General features: G+C 42.4%; 1 protein-coding gene across 4 annotated transcripts in view; it reads right to left on the bottom strand.

The window, feature by feature from the left end:
• Positions 1–15,746, bottom strand: part of TBCK (TBC1 domain containing kinase) — a 172,628-nt gene that overhangs the window by 90,534 nt on the left and 66,348 nt on the right. For all 4 annotated transcript variants that reach the window (XM_039539380.1, XM_039539379.1, XM_039539381.1 and 1 more), the window contains exons 19-20: positions 9,568–9,651; positions 3,153–3,238 (exon numbers count right to left, since the gene is read on the bottom strand). In XM_039539380.1, the coding sequence (XP_039395314.1) occupies positions 3,153–3,238; positions 9,568–9,651 (170 nt within the window). The remainder of the gene's footprint in view (positions 1–3,152; positions 3,239–9,567; positions 9,652–15,746) is intronic.

Raw genomic sequence — 15,746 nt, 5'->3', positions numbered from 1 at the left:
GCTTGAAGTGATGCATATGTAAGGTCTTTTCTACACCGGAGTAAGTTTTATCCATTTGTGTGTAACCCACTACATTGGCCACTCTCTTCAGCTGTCTGGGCATATTACGTTAGTTTTTAAGTGTCGCTATATCCTGTCTCAAGTTGGATCATTTATAAACAACCCTGTTTATCTCCCTGAAACAGTTACCAAAAAAAAACCAAAACCCTGTACAATAGACTTAATTTATGTTTTCCTGGCAAAACTTGATCATTACATGCATAAGTATACTTTAAATATGAAACTCCTGATCACTTCATGAGTATACACATATTCATACAGAAGTTGTAAATGAAAAAAATCAGTTTTGCAAATTTGGCCCTGTAACAGCAGGCAATTTCTGCAAAAGCATTGATTTAACTTTAACATTTTTGAAAGAACATAGTTTCCTGATAAAATGATAATCATGACTGTTCAGAAAATACAGTCCTGAACCAAACATCCTATATTTCCCCTCTTCCCACTGAACCTGTATTCCCCTCTTCCATGGTGATGTCCCTTTCTCCCCACCTACACTGATTGTATACTGTCATAAAGCTTGCCACCTATTTTTAATTGTTCTATTTATAACCCGACCAGACTTTTAAAAAGTGCTGTCCATATCAGTTAACAATGCTTCTTTTTACTGTCTTCAATATGTCACCTCAGTACAGGCTTAAGGTATGTCTACAATACAGAGACTATGTCACCATAGCTATGCAGGCATCACCCTGTAATGTTGAGGTGGCGTGGTTTGATGGAAATGGTTTTTCCATTGGTGTAGGAAAACCACCTCCCTGGAATGGAAACATTTTTCCATCAACATAGCTGTGTCTACAGTGGGGACCAGGTGAGCATTATTATGTCGATCAGGGGTGTGATTTTTTCACATCTCTGACCAGTTTAGCTACGTCAACCTAAGTGTAGATCCAAGCCTTAGTCTGTGACAGAAGTTAGCTAAATCTATTACTGGAAACATTCAAATTATAAATCTGAATGAAATGTAACTAAATTTTCTGGACAGGCATTTTATTCAAATGACTTCAGCATTCTAGACTACTGAAAACTGCATGGCGCTCTGGACAAAGGGGAGAATATTTGCGAAGTATGGTGGCAGCTGTGACAAGGTGCTATAATATCAAGAACACCTAGTTCTTCTTTTTTAATGAATATATTCCCCTATTTTTTTTGCTATTGTACAGTTCACATATTCCCATTTGAAGAGACTACTTTCCCTATGCGAATCAAGTTTCTGGGTCAGACACTTTGATTTAATACATTTCCAGAAGGTTCACTGACATACATCTACTCACTAATTTGCAAGAGCTGACATCATGCATTAAAAAGTAAGTAGTCCATGAAGTTTGTATTTAATTAACTTGCACAATTTTTCTATTCCGTTTTCAGTTGTTTCATGGACTAAAAACATTAAATTGTCACTAAATATTCGTGTTTTTTTCCAAGTCAATACTTTTTACATTTTGACCCTGACATTAAAAATAAAAAACTTTGTTTTTAATTTGCAGTGGACAGTGTATTTTATCGCTTCTTCACACACTCATTCACTAACTGATTGTAAGCACTATCATTGCATCTTCCATGTCAAGAAAAATTGATATTTTTCTTTTAAGAATTAAGTTGAACCAACAACAAAAAGTTTAACTATCTCATCATAAGTAAGGCTACAATTTTGTCTTGGCGGTCGCCGAAGTCGTGGGGTACCCCTGCCGCCTGAGGCAATGTCCCCCAAGCCGCCGCAGGCAGAGGGGTACCCCAGCAGCTCCCCTGCCACCGCGGCAGAGGACACTGGCAGCTCCTTTGCCACCATGGAGGAAGACAGGAGGATTCCCGCAGCTCCCCCCACCCAGGGAGTGGGCAGGGGGACCCTGAAGCTCTGAGCCCCCCTGAGCTCCCAGCCACTCAGCATCTGCCCAGTCCCTCCCCATTGTATCATGGATAATTTTAGTAAAAGTCAGGGACTGGTCACGGGCTTCTGTGAATTTGTCTATATTACCCATGACCTGTCCGTAACTTTTACTAAAAATATCCATGACAAAATCTGAGCCTTAATCATAATCCCTTCGAGAAACGCCACCCACCAGAATCAATTGGTAGGGGCCAAGGGGTGAAAGGGGAGCAGTCCCAGTAGCAAGGGAGGGAGACACTTGCCAAGGGACAATAAATAGCTCCTACCCTGGGAGTCTCTGGCACCCTTTGGCGAGGAGAAGAGGCATGCTGATTGGCTAGCACTCCCCAGCTCCCAGGATTTAGCTCAAGGCAGGGACCATATGGAGCATCTTTTGGCTCAATTCAAGCAGACCATTCTACCCACCCAAACTAGGAATGGGAACCTGGCCTGACAGATGCTGTGGGACTATCCCATTGCCTGTTCAGGGGGTTATGAAATAAATTTTTCTCCCACGGGACAACTGGAGGAGGACCATGAAGTTTTTTGCCTTCCTCGCAGCACCTGCAAGCCATAGTGGGTTAAGTAGGAACTCACTTAGTACCTAACTGAGGTACTGGGATGAAGTTGTTTATTTGCTGAAACTTGTGGTCAGTTTCCAGTGCAGTTAAGAGAATAAAATGAACAGTTCCCAGGAGATGAAAGGCCCGGGATTTTGGAGGTGAGACCTTGTGGTCTTCACTGGCTGAGGTCCCCACCCTGCTGCACCCTCTGTCCCCCTCATGGTAGGGCTGAGTATTGGGGGGTAGGGTGAGGACAGCATATCTTGTGTTATGGGTTGTATGGTAAGGAGTCCTGTAATCCTGGTGCCAGTTACGGGTTATATGATAAGGAGTCCTGTAGCCCTCTCTCCCTCCCCCCACCCTGACCCACTTGAGCTAAATAAATGCCTAGTATAAGAGATTATGAGTGATGGCAGGTAGTGCCCCTCCCTTGTGCTGAAATTTAATAACAGTTGCTGCCTGCCACTTAATGATATGCATGTCTCTGTCCTCATTTTGCCACTGTGTCCACATCAAACTTCCAGTGTCAGAAGTAAAGTTCTTCCGTATGCAACTTTCACTGTGTCAGCAACAATTTAGGAACACCCTATTAGAATTCCCCCCTCTTCCTTTTTTCTCCTCTTTGGCTTCATTATACAGCATTTACAAGAACCCTTAGCACTTACATCTGGAATAAAGCCAATTTCATTGAGATGGTTACTCAGCTCTGGGTCATGGAATGCAATCATTTGGGAGAACACTGTCAGGTATTCTGAAATGACAAAAATGTTTAAGATCATTGCCAAAAAAGAGAACAACACACAACTGCACACTTAACTCACACACAAGGAATACATGTACCTGGAACAGTATTAATTATGAAGCTTGCACTTTTCTTTATACATGCAACACCATTTTAACTATTATATTATCCATTAGGATTAAATACATTTTTAAAAAGCCATTTTAAGTTTTTTCTCCTCTCCCTGTTTATACCATGTGCATCTTCAACATACACAGCTTCTATCACTTCTACACTTAGGGTTGGTCTAACACTAGGAACTTATGCTGTTATAACTATGTCGCTCATAATCCATACCCCTGAGTGATATAGTTCAATCCCCAATGTAGACAGCACTATGGTGACAGGACCAGCTTCTCCTGTCAACATAGCTACCATCTCGCGAGTTCTACACATCAAGCTGAAAGGGATAGTTTAACCCAATTGCCTTAATCATCATTCACATTTAATTTTGGAGGAGCCAAAATGGAAGCTCATCCCCTTAAAGGCTTCTCTCCACTTCCTCTCCCTTGCACACAATTTCATTTGCCTTCTATCTGCAAGTGGAGCCTCTCTTAGAATCAGAATCAAGAGACTATATCCTTGCAATTTCATGACAGGTTGCATTTCTCTTTCCCTTCCACATAGTGCTCAAATTTTCCAAACAGTGCTGCTGCCTGACACTGCATAACCCTGCCCCTATGGCAGAGATTTCCAGGTCCCTCCATTAAAGGCTCTGCTAAGGCAGCATCTTCATGCCAAGGAGTCATAGCCAGACACCCTTTAATAATAGCTTCTTAAGTGAATGGTCAGTAAGTGCTGCTACAGTGCCTTAGAAAGTCCCCAAACTGCTCCCTCCTTAATTTGCAAGCATTCAGTTCACAAATACTGGTATCAGGGCTTGTCTTTTGTCTTGAGTTATCTTCATTCAGTCAACACCCTGAGTTAGCCTAGCTCCAATGAGAGTTCTCACACTGCAAATCAACCCTTGATCTGCACAATGGATCAGCAGCACAGAATGACTGGATTAGCAATATAGGGCTTGATTTCACTGACCAAAAAAAGATGTGTTTTACCCGAGGATAATTAATGCGCATCAGCTATCCCACTGTAAAACATAGTGAATACAAGGCACTTTGGTTTTTACTGTAAAATAAACTAGATGAGGTTAATCACATGTCGGTGTGGGCATGGGAGGGGTGGAGGCATAATGCTGACCTCACCGATCTACCTCATCATGAATATTTTTAATAAAGCTAATGTTTAAAATCAAATTTACACAAGTTAAGAGGGAGGTACATCTGGGGTCAGGCTTGAGTTATGAGGGATTATAAGTATCGGTTACAAGGTTCACAAGATGCATACATAGTACATAACCAGCACAGACTCAGACTGGGGTGCGGGAGTTTTTTAAAACATCCATGGATAAGTGGTCTGGGGTACGCCACCCACAGAATGTATTTAGAGTCCAAATCAGTACTAGTGTAGTGAATAAGTACACGGGTGGGGTGCATCCCTTGGTTCGTCAGGGAAGGAAGGAAGTGGGTTATTGCCCTGACCGGCATTCTCGATTACTCAACCTGGTACTGACGGTGTCCTCTGATGTGTTCCGTGTAGATGTCTCTGGACCACCTGATGGTGTCAGACACCATGAGCTGTCTCGTGAGCCGGGCGTAGCACCGACCAACTCTGCACACTCTCAGCACCGGCTCGTCGTGAGGGTCCCATGCGCCCAGGGCTCCCACAATCAAGGCGTGGATTTGGACCTCATAGCCCTGGGCACAAGTCCCCTGTCTCCACTTAGGATTTTGCAACAAGATAACAATCATGTGTTTGTTATCTGGCCATAAAAATCACACCTTTTTAGGCAGTGAAAACTAAGACAGCGTAGCTCCATCCTCACTGCTTTACTAGCTCCAGCGTCAGCATCACTCAAGTTTTAACTCTCATATTCTGACAGAACAGCTAGCTAAAGTTTAAAGTACCACTTAACTCAAGCTAGAGATTTTTATGCATGAACAGGAGTCATGTTAGGGGCAACACTCAAGTTATATCTTGAGCTAATACTGCAGTGAAGACAAGCCCCCAGTCTCATTGTATGCATGTATTATTCAAATAAGCTCGTTGGACAAGCCATGCTTAATTTAGTTTTCCCCACATTCAGTGCTCACACATGAGTTAATAAAATACCCAGCAACCATGGGTAAGGTGCAGGGCTTTTATACACTTACAGTACTGCAGTACCATAGCTGCACTCTCTGCGCTGCTGTATCGCTTAGTGAAGATGCTACCTATGTCGACGGGAGAGCTTCTCCCTGTCGACATAGCTCTGTCTACACCAGGGGTTAGGTTGTATAATAAATGTCATTCAGGGGTGTGGATAACGTAGCTATATTGACATAAGCTGGTAGTGCAGACCAAGCCATATAAAGCCAGTAATCACATACATTCAGATATGTGCTGATGTAAACAGATTCACAATTAACTTCCCTAAAGCACATTTCCTTTTAAACAAGGAATTTGTGCCTATGGTGGTTCTGCACAGATATACTATAGTTTATTAAATATAATTTTTATTTGTATAGCCAGACTCATAAAATATAATTATTGTGTGGGATTACATGATTAATGAAGGGTCTATTGAAGAGACACAATCCTTCATGAAAACATATAATTTAGGTCCTAACAAACACTGTTGCTGGAATTTTATGATATGAATTATTCTTTGTCATAATTTGATATTCTATAGCTAAAAACCTTTAATTGCTCTTACATCTTACTTCATATGGGGAAATGCATCTGATAAATCTGACAAACTATGCTTTAACTGCTTAGGGCAGGCTCAGAAATGAGATATGCTGCACCTTTCTGCACTGGGAAAGATTTTTATTCCATTAAGGGATGAGGTGCTAAAATTACAGCTAGTCCAATATCCCCATACCAGATGCTGCAGTGCAAGATGTAAAGACCACATAATACATTTACTTATGCAATATCCTACCATGTTCCTATCCCCATCTGGTAATTTTTTCAGGCCTGGACACATGAAGATCAAGAACTCTCATTATATCCTAGTTAGCAACACTACAAATGATATTCTTCTACATATCACTGTCTCAACTTTTAAAAAAAAATCTCACTAAGCTACTGGCCTTAAAAAAGCCTAAGGTAGTTAATTCCACAGGCAAATTATTTATTGTATAAAATAATAGTTGATTTTATTCTTTAAAAATATGCTCCTTTAGTTTCATCAAGTGCCCCTTTGCCTTTAAATTATGATAGAGTGCAAACAGAATATCTCCTGACTGGCCTTCTCCATGCCATTCATTATTGCATGTGTCCTGGTCACACCTCCCCTCTCACTTATCTCCATTCCAAACTATGCAGTCCTAATCTTTTAGTCTCTCCTCATATTACCGTCTACCCCAATCTTAATGTCCAATCATTTTTGCTGACCGTCTGAGAACTTTCCTATGTCTTTTTGGAGATGAAGGGAGAAGACATACAGGGAAAGTATTGTAATAACGTTTATTTGTGGATTATAAGTGCATGTGGTGCATTTCAACAAGATCTATTATTTGTTAAACAGGTACAAATCGTAGTAACCAATGAGAAAAAGTGAGAAGCTATGCATCATGTTTAATAACATCTACCTTTTTAGCATTAATTTTCCATCTCTATCTCCCCTCTGCTAAATAAATAAATAAATAAATAAATAAAGCAAGAGAGATTTCAAAAGTATTTTCCTGTATGCTCAAACTAAAGTTTCTGCAGAATAATGTTCTGTTCCTTCTCATACAGCTGCCAACTTGACTCCCAAGACAAAAAACATTGTTAGGTCAACAGAGACCATGCCCTAACCAAGCTATTAAGACACACTTCTGACTCATCAATCTATGGCTACACTTGCAGCTGTAGAGCGCTTTAAGTTAAACCAGCCTTCGTAGATCGCACTAGGGAAAGCGCTCCAGTCTGTCCACACTGAGAGCTGCAAGCGCACTGGCGTGGTCACATTTGTAGCACTTGCAGCTGCATTGGGAGCGGTGCATTATGGGCAGTTATCCCAGCATTCAAGAGGCTACAATGTGCTTTTCAAAGGAGGGGGTGGTGGAGTGCGACAGGGAGTGTGACGGGAGAGAGAGAGTGGGTTTTTTGGGTGCTGAGAGTGTGTCAGCACTCTATCTTGTAAGTTCAGACCCTCCCAACCTCCCCCACCTCTCTCTCACTCACTCAAAGGCAAACCGTAGCTGTTTGGTTTTTTCTCGGACCAGATAAGCAGCCCGTCTCGGAACCGGAGCTCTGAAAGGGCACTTCCACCTCCCAAGTTCACAACAAAGACAAGAGAGACCACTTCACTTAAGAGGATTATGGGATGCTTCCGGTGGTCAATCAGTGCGTAATAACGTTACTCCTTGTTTACACTGGAGCTGCAGCGATTCAATCAATACGCAACAGTTCTTAATCCTCTCGGGGAGGTGGAGTACCAAGACCGCTCTAGCCAGGGAGTCAGAGCGCTCTCCATGCCTTGCCAGTGTGGACGGGGAGTAAGGTAGAGCACTCTGGGAGGCTTTATTGCGCTATAAAATGCAAGTGTACCCAAGCCCTTACAAACAGCACAAGGAGTTAAATCATTCAAATTAGAATAATGCTTGTTAGAATTGCTGTCAAGTGGGCATTGAAGGGCTAGTGATCAGAGTGTGGATTGAAGTAAAGATCCTCTATGTTTTTATATTTGTTATTCAAATAGGATGGCTTCAGCAAATCTTCTCTGGGAGGCTTCCGAATCCTCCCAAATTTCTTCTCCACTTTCTCTCCATGTTAAAAGGAACTGAGAGCCTATCCCTCCACCTATTTACTTATAGGACTATTGAGGCCAAAAAATAACAACCAGGAGCTATGAAGTAGTTTCCTCAGGGCTCCGGAAGACTTGTTCTCAGCTCAGTCATACAACTCATCTACTAACTGGTCTATGTTGAAAAGTTACATCCATATAGCTAGTTCTCTCAGGAGTGTGAAAAATCTACAATCCTGACAGATACAGGCCATGGCTACGCTACAGCTTAAGTCGACATAAGTTATGTCATTCAGTGGTGTGAATTAGCCATTTATTATCGTATGCCAATTTAAGTGCCAGTGTGCCTGACGCTATGCTGGCAGGACAGCTTCTCCCACCGACATAGCTTCCACCGCTCATGGGCACTGGAGTAATTAAGCTGACAGGAGAGCTCTCTCCTGTCGGTGTAGAAAGGCTATACTAGATTGACATTCGATGCAGCTGTGCTGCTGGAAGCTCTCTAGTGTAGCTATAGCTACCGTTAAGCCAACATAACCTCCAGAGGAGACAGGACTCGGTCAACAGAAGAATTCTGCCATACACCTGGGCCACCACCTTTCAGGAAGGTGGATTACCTACAGTGAGGGGATGATCCCTCCCGTCGTAGCAAGTGTCTTCCCTGAAGCACTGCAGCTGTGCCACCATAGCACTTTAAGTGTAGGCATAGGGCACTCCCCTCAGGGCTGGTCTACACTAAGGGGAAAAATCGATATAAGCAACTTCAGCAGCGAAAACGTGTAACTGAAGTCGAAGTGATATCTATAATAACCGACCCCCGACTCTCACGATCGATCGATGTCGCTCTCCATCTCCCCCACGCCGCCACCACGGGCCGTTCGTGGAGTGTTCGGAAGAAGAAAGCGTTCGGGGATCGGATTATAGATGTCGCGAGATATCGATATGATCCCTGAAATCTAAATCGCGACCGCACCGCCGGCGGGGTAGTGTAGTGTGTCTCAGACTCCTGACCCTCTACTAAAGTAAATGTATTCTCTAAACACACTAGTATCTACTGCTCCTCTCGCCTTCTGCTCTGAAGCAGAATGGCATTCTGCAATAAAGTGGCTTTAGATTGCCTCAATGATAGACCGCCATGACAGGAAGTGCAGAGGGAGTCCTTCTAGGATTCTGATTTCATTACATTGATTGGTTCCTGCTTAAAACTGCTTCAGAGAGCAGCAAGCATTTTTTTTTTTTTGCTGCTGCTGCCGCTGCTTCTGTTTGTTGGTTAGTTTTTCATCTTCACACGCTTCCCTACTTATTTTTGTATTGGTTTTGCCGTTGCTCCTTCGCTTACTACCCTGGTCTTCTAATAAGCTACTTGAAGGTATAAGTAGTTATTTCTATAAGGCTGGAAGGTTATGCTTCTACTTCTGTCAATTAAAAAGCCACTAAAGAAAAAACAAATGTACTGAAAACACAGCATTAATAACTACTCCATAAACTCTCTTATTAGAAGAAAAAGGGAAAATAAACACCAACCTACCTTGAATGACATGAGAATTATCCTTCAAAAAGAAGTTATACAGGTACTTGGGAATAAAAGCAGACATGCAGGCATAGGCAAGAGCTAAAAAAGAATTAGGACAAGCAACATTAGCTAGGAAGGTAGAGTGTACACGAAACATCTTTACGCTGGAAAACATTCATTACTAAAGAAGTATTTATACCCGATTTGTTATCAGTCTGTATACATAGTAACTAACAGTGTAAAGTGTGTGAAAAACAACATTTTTCCTTTAAAAAAAATATTTTAAAGCTACTCAAGAAATATCCTATTGCTACTGATTATGCAATGAACAATCCAAATAAATTCAGTTTTACCATGTATTGGTTTTGAGGTGAAGTACAAACATTTGGGACTTTCAGATCAGTAGTGTTCCCATATCAATTATCGTAATATAGGCATTAACCTTGTCCAAGTTCCAAAACCTGAGTGACCACATCTGTCTACCTAAAGTCTGCTTGTAGTTGCAATAGAATTTTTTAAAATAATTCTTTAGGAATGAAGGATAATCTTGTGGCTATGGCACTGAACTGAAACTCAAGAGATCAGAATTCAATTACACAGTCTGCCACAGACTTCTTGACACTGGACAAGACACTTCATTTCAGATTTTTTCTACCTCTTCTAATTATAATTTTGATTGTTAGACTGTTTCTATTGTATAGAAATTCTTATTCCACCCTCACCACCATAGTACCTGAGTGCCTTCCAAAAGCACAATAAGTGATGTGACTAAGATCTGCCCTATGTGGTTTGGTCTCCCTCGCTCTCCCTAGTACATACAGCATCTAGCAAAATGGGATTCTGGTCTAGACTGTGGTCTCAAGCTTTACTAGAACACAAACAACTGCTACAACAAAACTTTCCTACCAATCCTAAACTGTTTATTTTTACTATGCACTGATAAAAGTTGCTCCTGATTGGTTTCTTATGTCCTATCAATGGCAAAGAAATGATTAAGTATGTGTAATTGTACTGCTGTCTGCAAATGACAGGAAAGGTTACAATTTCTAAACTAGCAGGATATGAGAGAGACAGCTTTGGAATGTGCAATGACATAAGAATCCAGGGGCTGGGATGGGCCACTAAGCCCATCAAGATTGTGAATCACCAAGACAAAGGGTATATATATCCTATCAATGGATGGAGCAGTCACAATCCCTCTCAATTCCTCTCTCCGAACAAATCTTTGTTTTGCCTGGACTGAGACTAAGCTATCTGGTTTTCATGTAGAATCTTACTTGAGCTAAGGACTTGGAAAGCTAGAATCAAGAGAGTAGAAACCAGGCTCCACTACAGAACAGTCACAGAAAAAGAGGCATGTATATATGTATATTATGGAAGTGCTGCTGGCAGGTCTATGGGTAAAAACAAATTTTGTACCTAAAGTAGAGATTCAACCACTTTGTTACCTGAAGGATACAGTGTATTCTCCCCAAAATTTCAGCACTTTGTCTTTCAGGACAGAAAAGACAGTTACTTACCTGTACAGTAACTGTTGTTCAAGATATGGGTGCAGACATGTATTCCACTTAGGTGTATGCGCATGCAGTGCACCAAAGTCAGAGAACTTTGCCTAGCAGTACCATCGGAGAGGTGCTTACACATTCTGGACACTTCTCCCCGCCCTCTCCTGGCTAATTAAGGGCTAAGCCCCAAACCCCCTCAGGTCCTTCACACACATCATCAGAGTTGAGATTTTGATTCAGAGGGGAGGGAAGGAGGGCCATGGAATACATGCCTGCACCTGCATTTCGAAGAACAGTTACTGGACAGGTAGGTCTTTTCTTCGAGTTGTTGCAGACGTGTATTCCACTCAGATGACTCACAAACAATATCAGAAGGCGTACCTGTTATTCCCTCAGTCGTCTGGTCTATCTATTAGTTCACTGAGAGTCCACTTAATGGCAATTTTGGTGTTTCAGCCTCTGGTCCAAAGGAAATCTGTTATTTTAAACTCCATGGTAGTCAGATTTTGAGAGGGATCATTTATCTCTTTCCACCAGTAAAGGAAATAATTCCTCAGTGGGACCTTAACACTGAATTGACTGTCCTTATGGGTCCTCCATTGGAGCACTTGGCAACTTGTTTTCTCTCTCTCCTGTGCCAAAAGGCATTCTTGTGGCCACAACTTCTGTAAGAAGAGTTAGTGAGCTGCAGACCCTAATGGTGAACCTTCTGAATACCCTTCAGGCCTCATCCGAAGTTTTTTCTAAAGGTGTTTCACATTTTCATCTTGACTAGGCAATTATTAACCTGTACTTTTTCCCAAGCCTCATACAAATGTAGGCGCAGCGTCTTCATTCCTTTGATATGAGGGGGTGCTTGGCATTTGACTTGGAAAGATTTAAGTCATTTCTTTCATTCTCCTCACTGTGTCCCTAAGAGCATCTCTGTGCCACAATGTAAGAGGCTTATTTGTATCTAGCAGTGAGTTTCAGCTGGCCTGACGAGCTCAGTGTACCCCAACTCACTATTATTCTAATCTGTATCTAAAAGGAGTCATGTACTATGTCATTGGAAAAAATCAATAATTCACTGATCATTAATATGCTTGTGTGATGTTTGTACATTCAACCTACAGAGGATTATACAGTAGTTAAAATATGTTTAAACCAGGCATTAAATAGTTTTTTTCAAGACAAAGGAATCCAGTAATTGAGCAAGTTGTGACCAAAAGACAAAGAAAAGCATATTTGCATGCCATGCAAACAAAGCTATCAGGAAAGCAAGTGGGGAAAAATTGATCACTTAACAGTCTCGACAGGGGATTGGAGAGTGCACCGCCAGGAACCCTTCCTGCCTCTTAAAGCAGGGCCAATGAACTCTGAGAGAGAAGATTTTCAAAAAATTACAGGATGACAAAGAGGGGTAGAGAACCCCTAAGTTATCCTTCCCTTGAAGAGACCAGGAAAACCGTGTCTTAGGCTCTGTGGGCATCCTAGCTAAGAGCTAGTCATACATTGCTAGAAAAGGAAGATTGTTAAGGAAGCGACCTGGAACAAAGACTATACTTCTTAAGCTAGTTATTTTGTTTGTTTGTAACTTTTTCTATCTTTATCCCTTATATCTGAACTCACTTAAAATCTCTCTTTTTGATTGAATAAACCTGTTTTACTTTTTATCTAAACCAAATCAGTGCTTTGATTGACTTGAAGTGGTTGTTATCTCCAGTCAAGCAGCTGTTTGTCTCTTTAAAGGAGCAGCAAACTTAAAATCTGCTGTGCATGGACAATGATAGGGCTGTGCATTGCAGCGACATCTCTGAAGCACTCAGGCACTGGAGCTGACAGTTACGTACTAGGCAAGGTTGGGGCTGGGAGAGCCCTGAGAAGTTTGCTAGCAAGGCAAAGAAGGAGGTGTGCCAGGGAGTTGGCACAGCTTAGCTACAGCAAAGCTCCTACCACTTCCTGAGGCTGAGAGGAGTAACTGAGTCTCACAACTCTGTGCATCTCCAGCAGCTTGTCATGCTCATCTTTTTGTTTCCTTTGTGGATTAAATGAAGAGTCAAGTGGTCTCCTTGCAAACAATTTCCAGGTGGATAACATCCTATATTCCAGCAGCTTATGGGACAGTTCAGAATTGGCCTCCACAGAGGTTAAGACGAGGTGGGCAAACTTTTTGACCTGAGGGCCACATCTGATTGTGGAAATTGTGTGGCGGGCCATGAATGTTCTTTCCTGCTGCCTAACAGTGAAGGATGAATGTCAGAAAAATAGATGTGATAAATAAAACCCCAACGAATGTAAACTAAGTCCTTTATGCTCGGACAGAATTCTGTAACCATGAAGCCCTTCTTATAGTCACAGCTGATGCCTTAATTCTGGAGAAAGTGTCTGACATGATCAGAGCCAAATGCAACAACATTTTGATCACCAGGTGGCCCCCTGCAATAAATGCATTCAACTCTTCCTTGTAGATTTTCATTAACTCATGTGCAAATTTGGACATAGTATCCTGATGGACAAAGTCATATTTAGATAACAGTGCCTGCTGATTTGCAAAACACATCTGTAATGATGAAGTAGAGTCTTTGTCCGTAGGCATGGACTTGCATCTCCTCAGCTGTAATCTGTTGTTCACTGCTGTCACAATGAGAGAGTTTGGGAATGGATGGGAATACAAACACTCAAAGCCCTTCATAGGAACGTAATACAATTTCTCAGAATGCTCTGTGGTAGGTGGGATATTCCAAGCTTTATATAATCGGTAGAGCCATCTTCCCTGGAGTTAAGGACTCAAAAATATCTAGCAATTTATGCATATTCTCCTGCACAATCTTACCCTGAATACACAGGGCAGAAGCCGTAGGCTTCAAGAGGTCCTGGCATGACATCTTCAGGGACAGGAGAAGAACAGATCAGTACCATGGAGTCAGGCAGTGAGGAAGAAGAAGGGAGCAGGATGAATGGAGGTTCCTGAGGGAGAACTTTGTTCCTGTATGATAGGATTGGGCTGGAGCATCTCAGGAGGAATGACCTCAGATTGTGTCTGAAATAGAGGTGGCTAAGGAAGACAGACTGCAGCCAGGATTGGTAACCTTGCCCCAGAACGGGTCGAAGAACGGGATCTTGCAGACTGAGGAATGTCCCAAAAATTCAAAGAAGGCCAATGAGAATAAGGGTAAGACATTGGTAGTCATTAGGTACTAGACCAGGAGTGTCTACCCCTGCTGCAGGAAAGGTGCAGCTCTTAGTACCAATAGTGATCTGAGGATGGTCTTAAGGACTTCCAAGAGCATTGCTTGCAAGGTAGGGCGAGGAGGAAGATGACTCTGAACTTGATCTCGATATGTGCTTGAAGTCAGACAATGGTAACAGATGAACCACCCCTAACGGAGCAAGCAAATGACCATTCTTGTCCAAAAACTATAATAGAGATAGCATTGATATTGAGGATAGATGAGCAGTTAATGCCTTCAGTACTGAAAGAAGCATCGCACTTCCACTCAGTACCAGAGCAAACAATAGTGCCCGAGCAGAGGCTGGTACCAATCCCAAAACAGAGTTGGTGCCAAGATATGGGTCCAGCAGTGAAGACACTGAGTGCCAAAAAGGAGGCTGACCCCAAGTCTGCACTGAGATTTGTGTTTTGTAGAACATGTTGCTGATGAATGAGAGACAATTCTCTGACCAAACCAGTCGGCACCAAGGACACAGCAGAAAAAGCAGCGGCAGCCATGGCAGGTGAATGCTCCTGAATTATAGAGGAAACAGGAACAGAGAGACAGAGCAAGTCTGATGCTACCTGGTATGCCAATGGAGTGGCGAACCACAGACCGTGGGAGCTGCGATCGGCCTAACCTGCAGACGCAGCAGGTGGGCTTACCCTGGTGGGCTGTGTGCCAAAGGTTGCCGATCCCTGTATTAGGGGAAAAGTGACCTCAAGCCTGGAGCAATGTCTCAGGTTGGTTCGAAGGGTTCTGTGGGACTGGACAAAGTGACCAGTGCTGAAGCGGGTCTCATGGCCTGCTCCACGAGGTGCTGCTTAACGAGCCCCTCACCACTTGCATTCTCTTATTTAAACGAATTGCAGACGGAGCACCTTTCATTAATGTGTCCCTCTCCCAGGCACAGTAAGCACACATGGTGGGCAATGTTTAAAACCTGGTGAGGGCATCCCATCAGGCTAAAGACTGCTGCTAACTACTACTAATGAAAAACCTAAGGTGGTACTAAACCTAAGCTAACTAACTAACTATGTACAGAAAATTCCAGAAATACTGGACAGAAAGAAAGGTGAGGTAAATACCACACAGAATGCTCTGACTCAAACGTGGAGCATGAAAAGGAACTGAGGGGAGTCGTAGTGGCACCAATCTTAAATAGCCAAGGGAGGGACTAAGGGGCCAGAAGGCACAAGAGGCAGCCCTATGAGTACTGCTAGACAAAGTTCTCTGACTTTGGTCCACTGGGAGTGCACACACTTGCGTGGAATACACATCTGCAACCACTCGAAAAAGAATAAAATGTTCTCAGTATCTGCAAGTGAATCTGGTAATTAGTTTGAGAGTTAAAATTAAAAAATAAATCCTTCAAGAAAATTTAGCACTGGGCGACAGACCATTTGTTCCAAACAATTTTAGTAATAGAACTGAACTTTCAAACTTCCCTTGAAGTTAAAACTCACTGAAATCTTGTTTATACCCTGTTTGTGAT

The sequence above is a fragment of the Mauremys reevesii genome, linkage group 5 (assembly GCF_016161935.1).
Source record: "Mauremys reevesii isolate NIE-2019 linkage group 5, ASM1616193v1, whole genome shotgun sequence".
Classification (NCBI taxonomy): domain Eukaryota; kingdom Metazoa; phylum Chordata; order Testudines; family Geoemydidae; genus Mauremys; species Mauremys reevesii.
The sequence above is the reverse complement of the archived record's forward strand: the minus strand, read 5'-3'. Positions and strand labels throughout refer to the sequence as shown.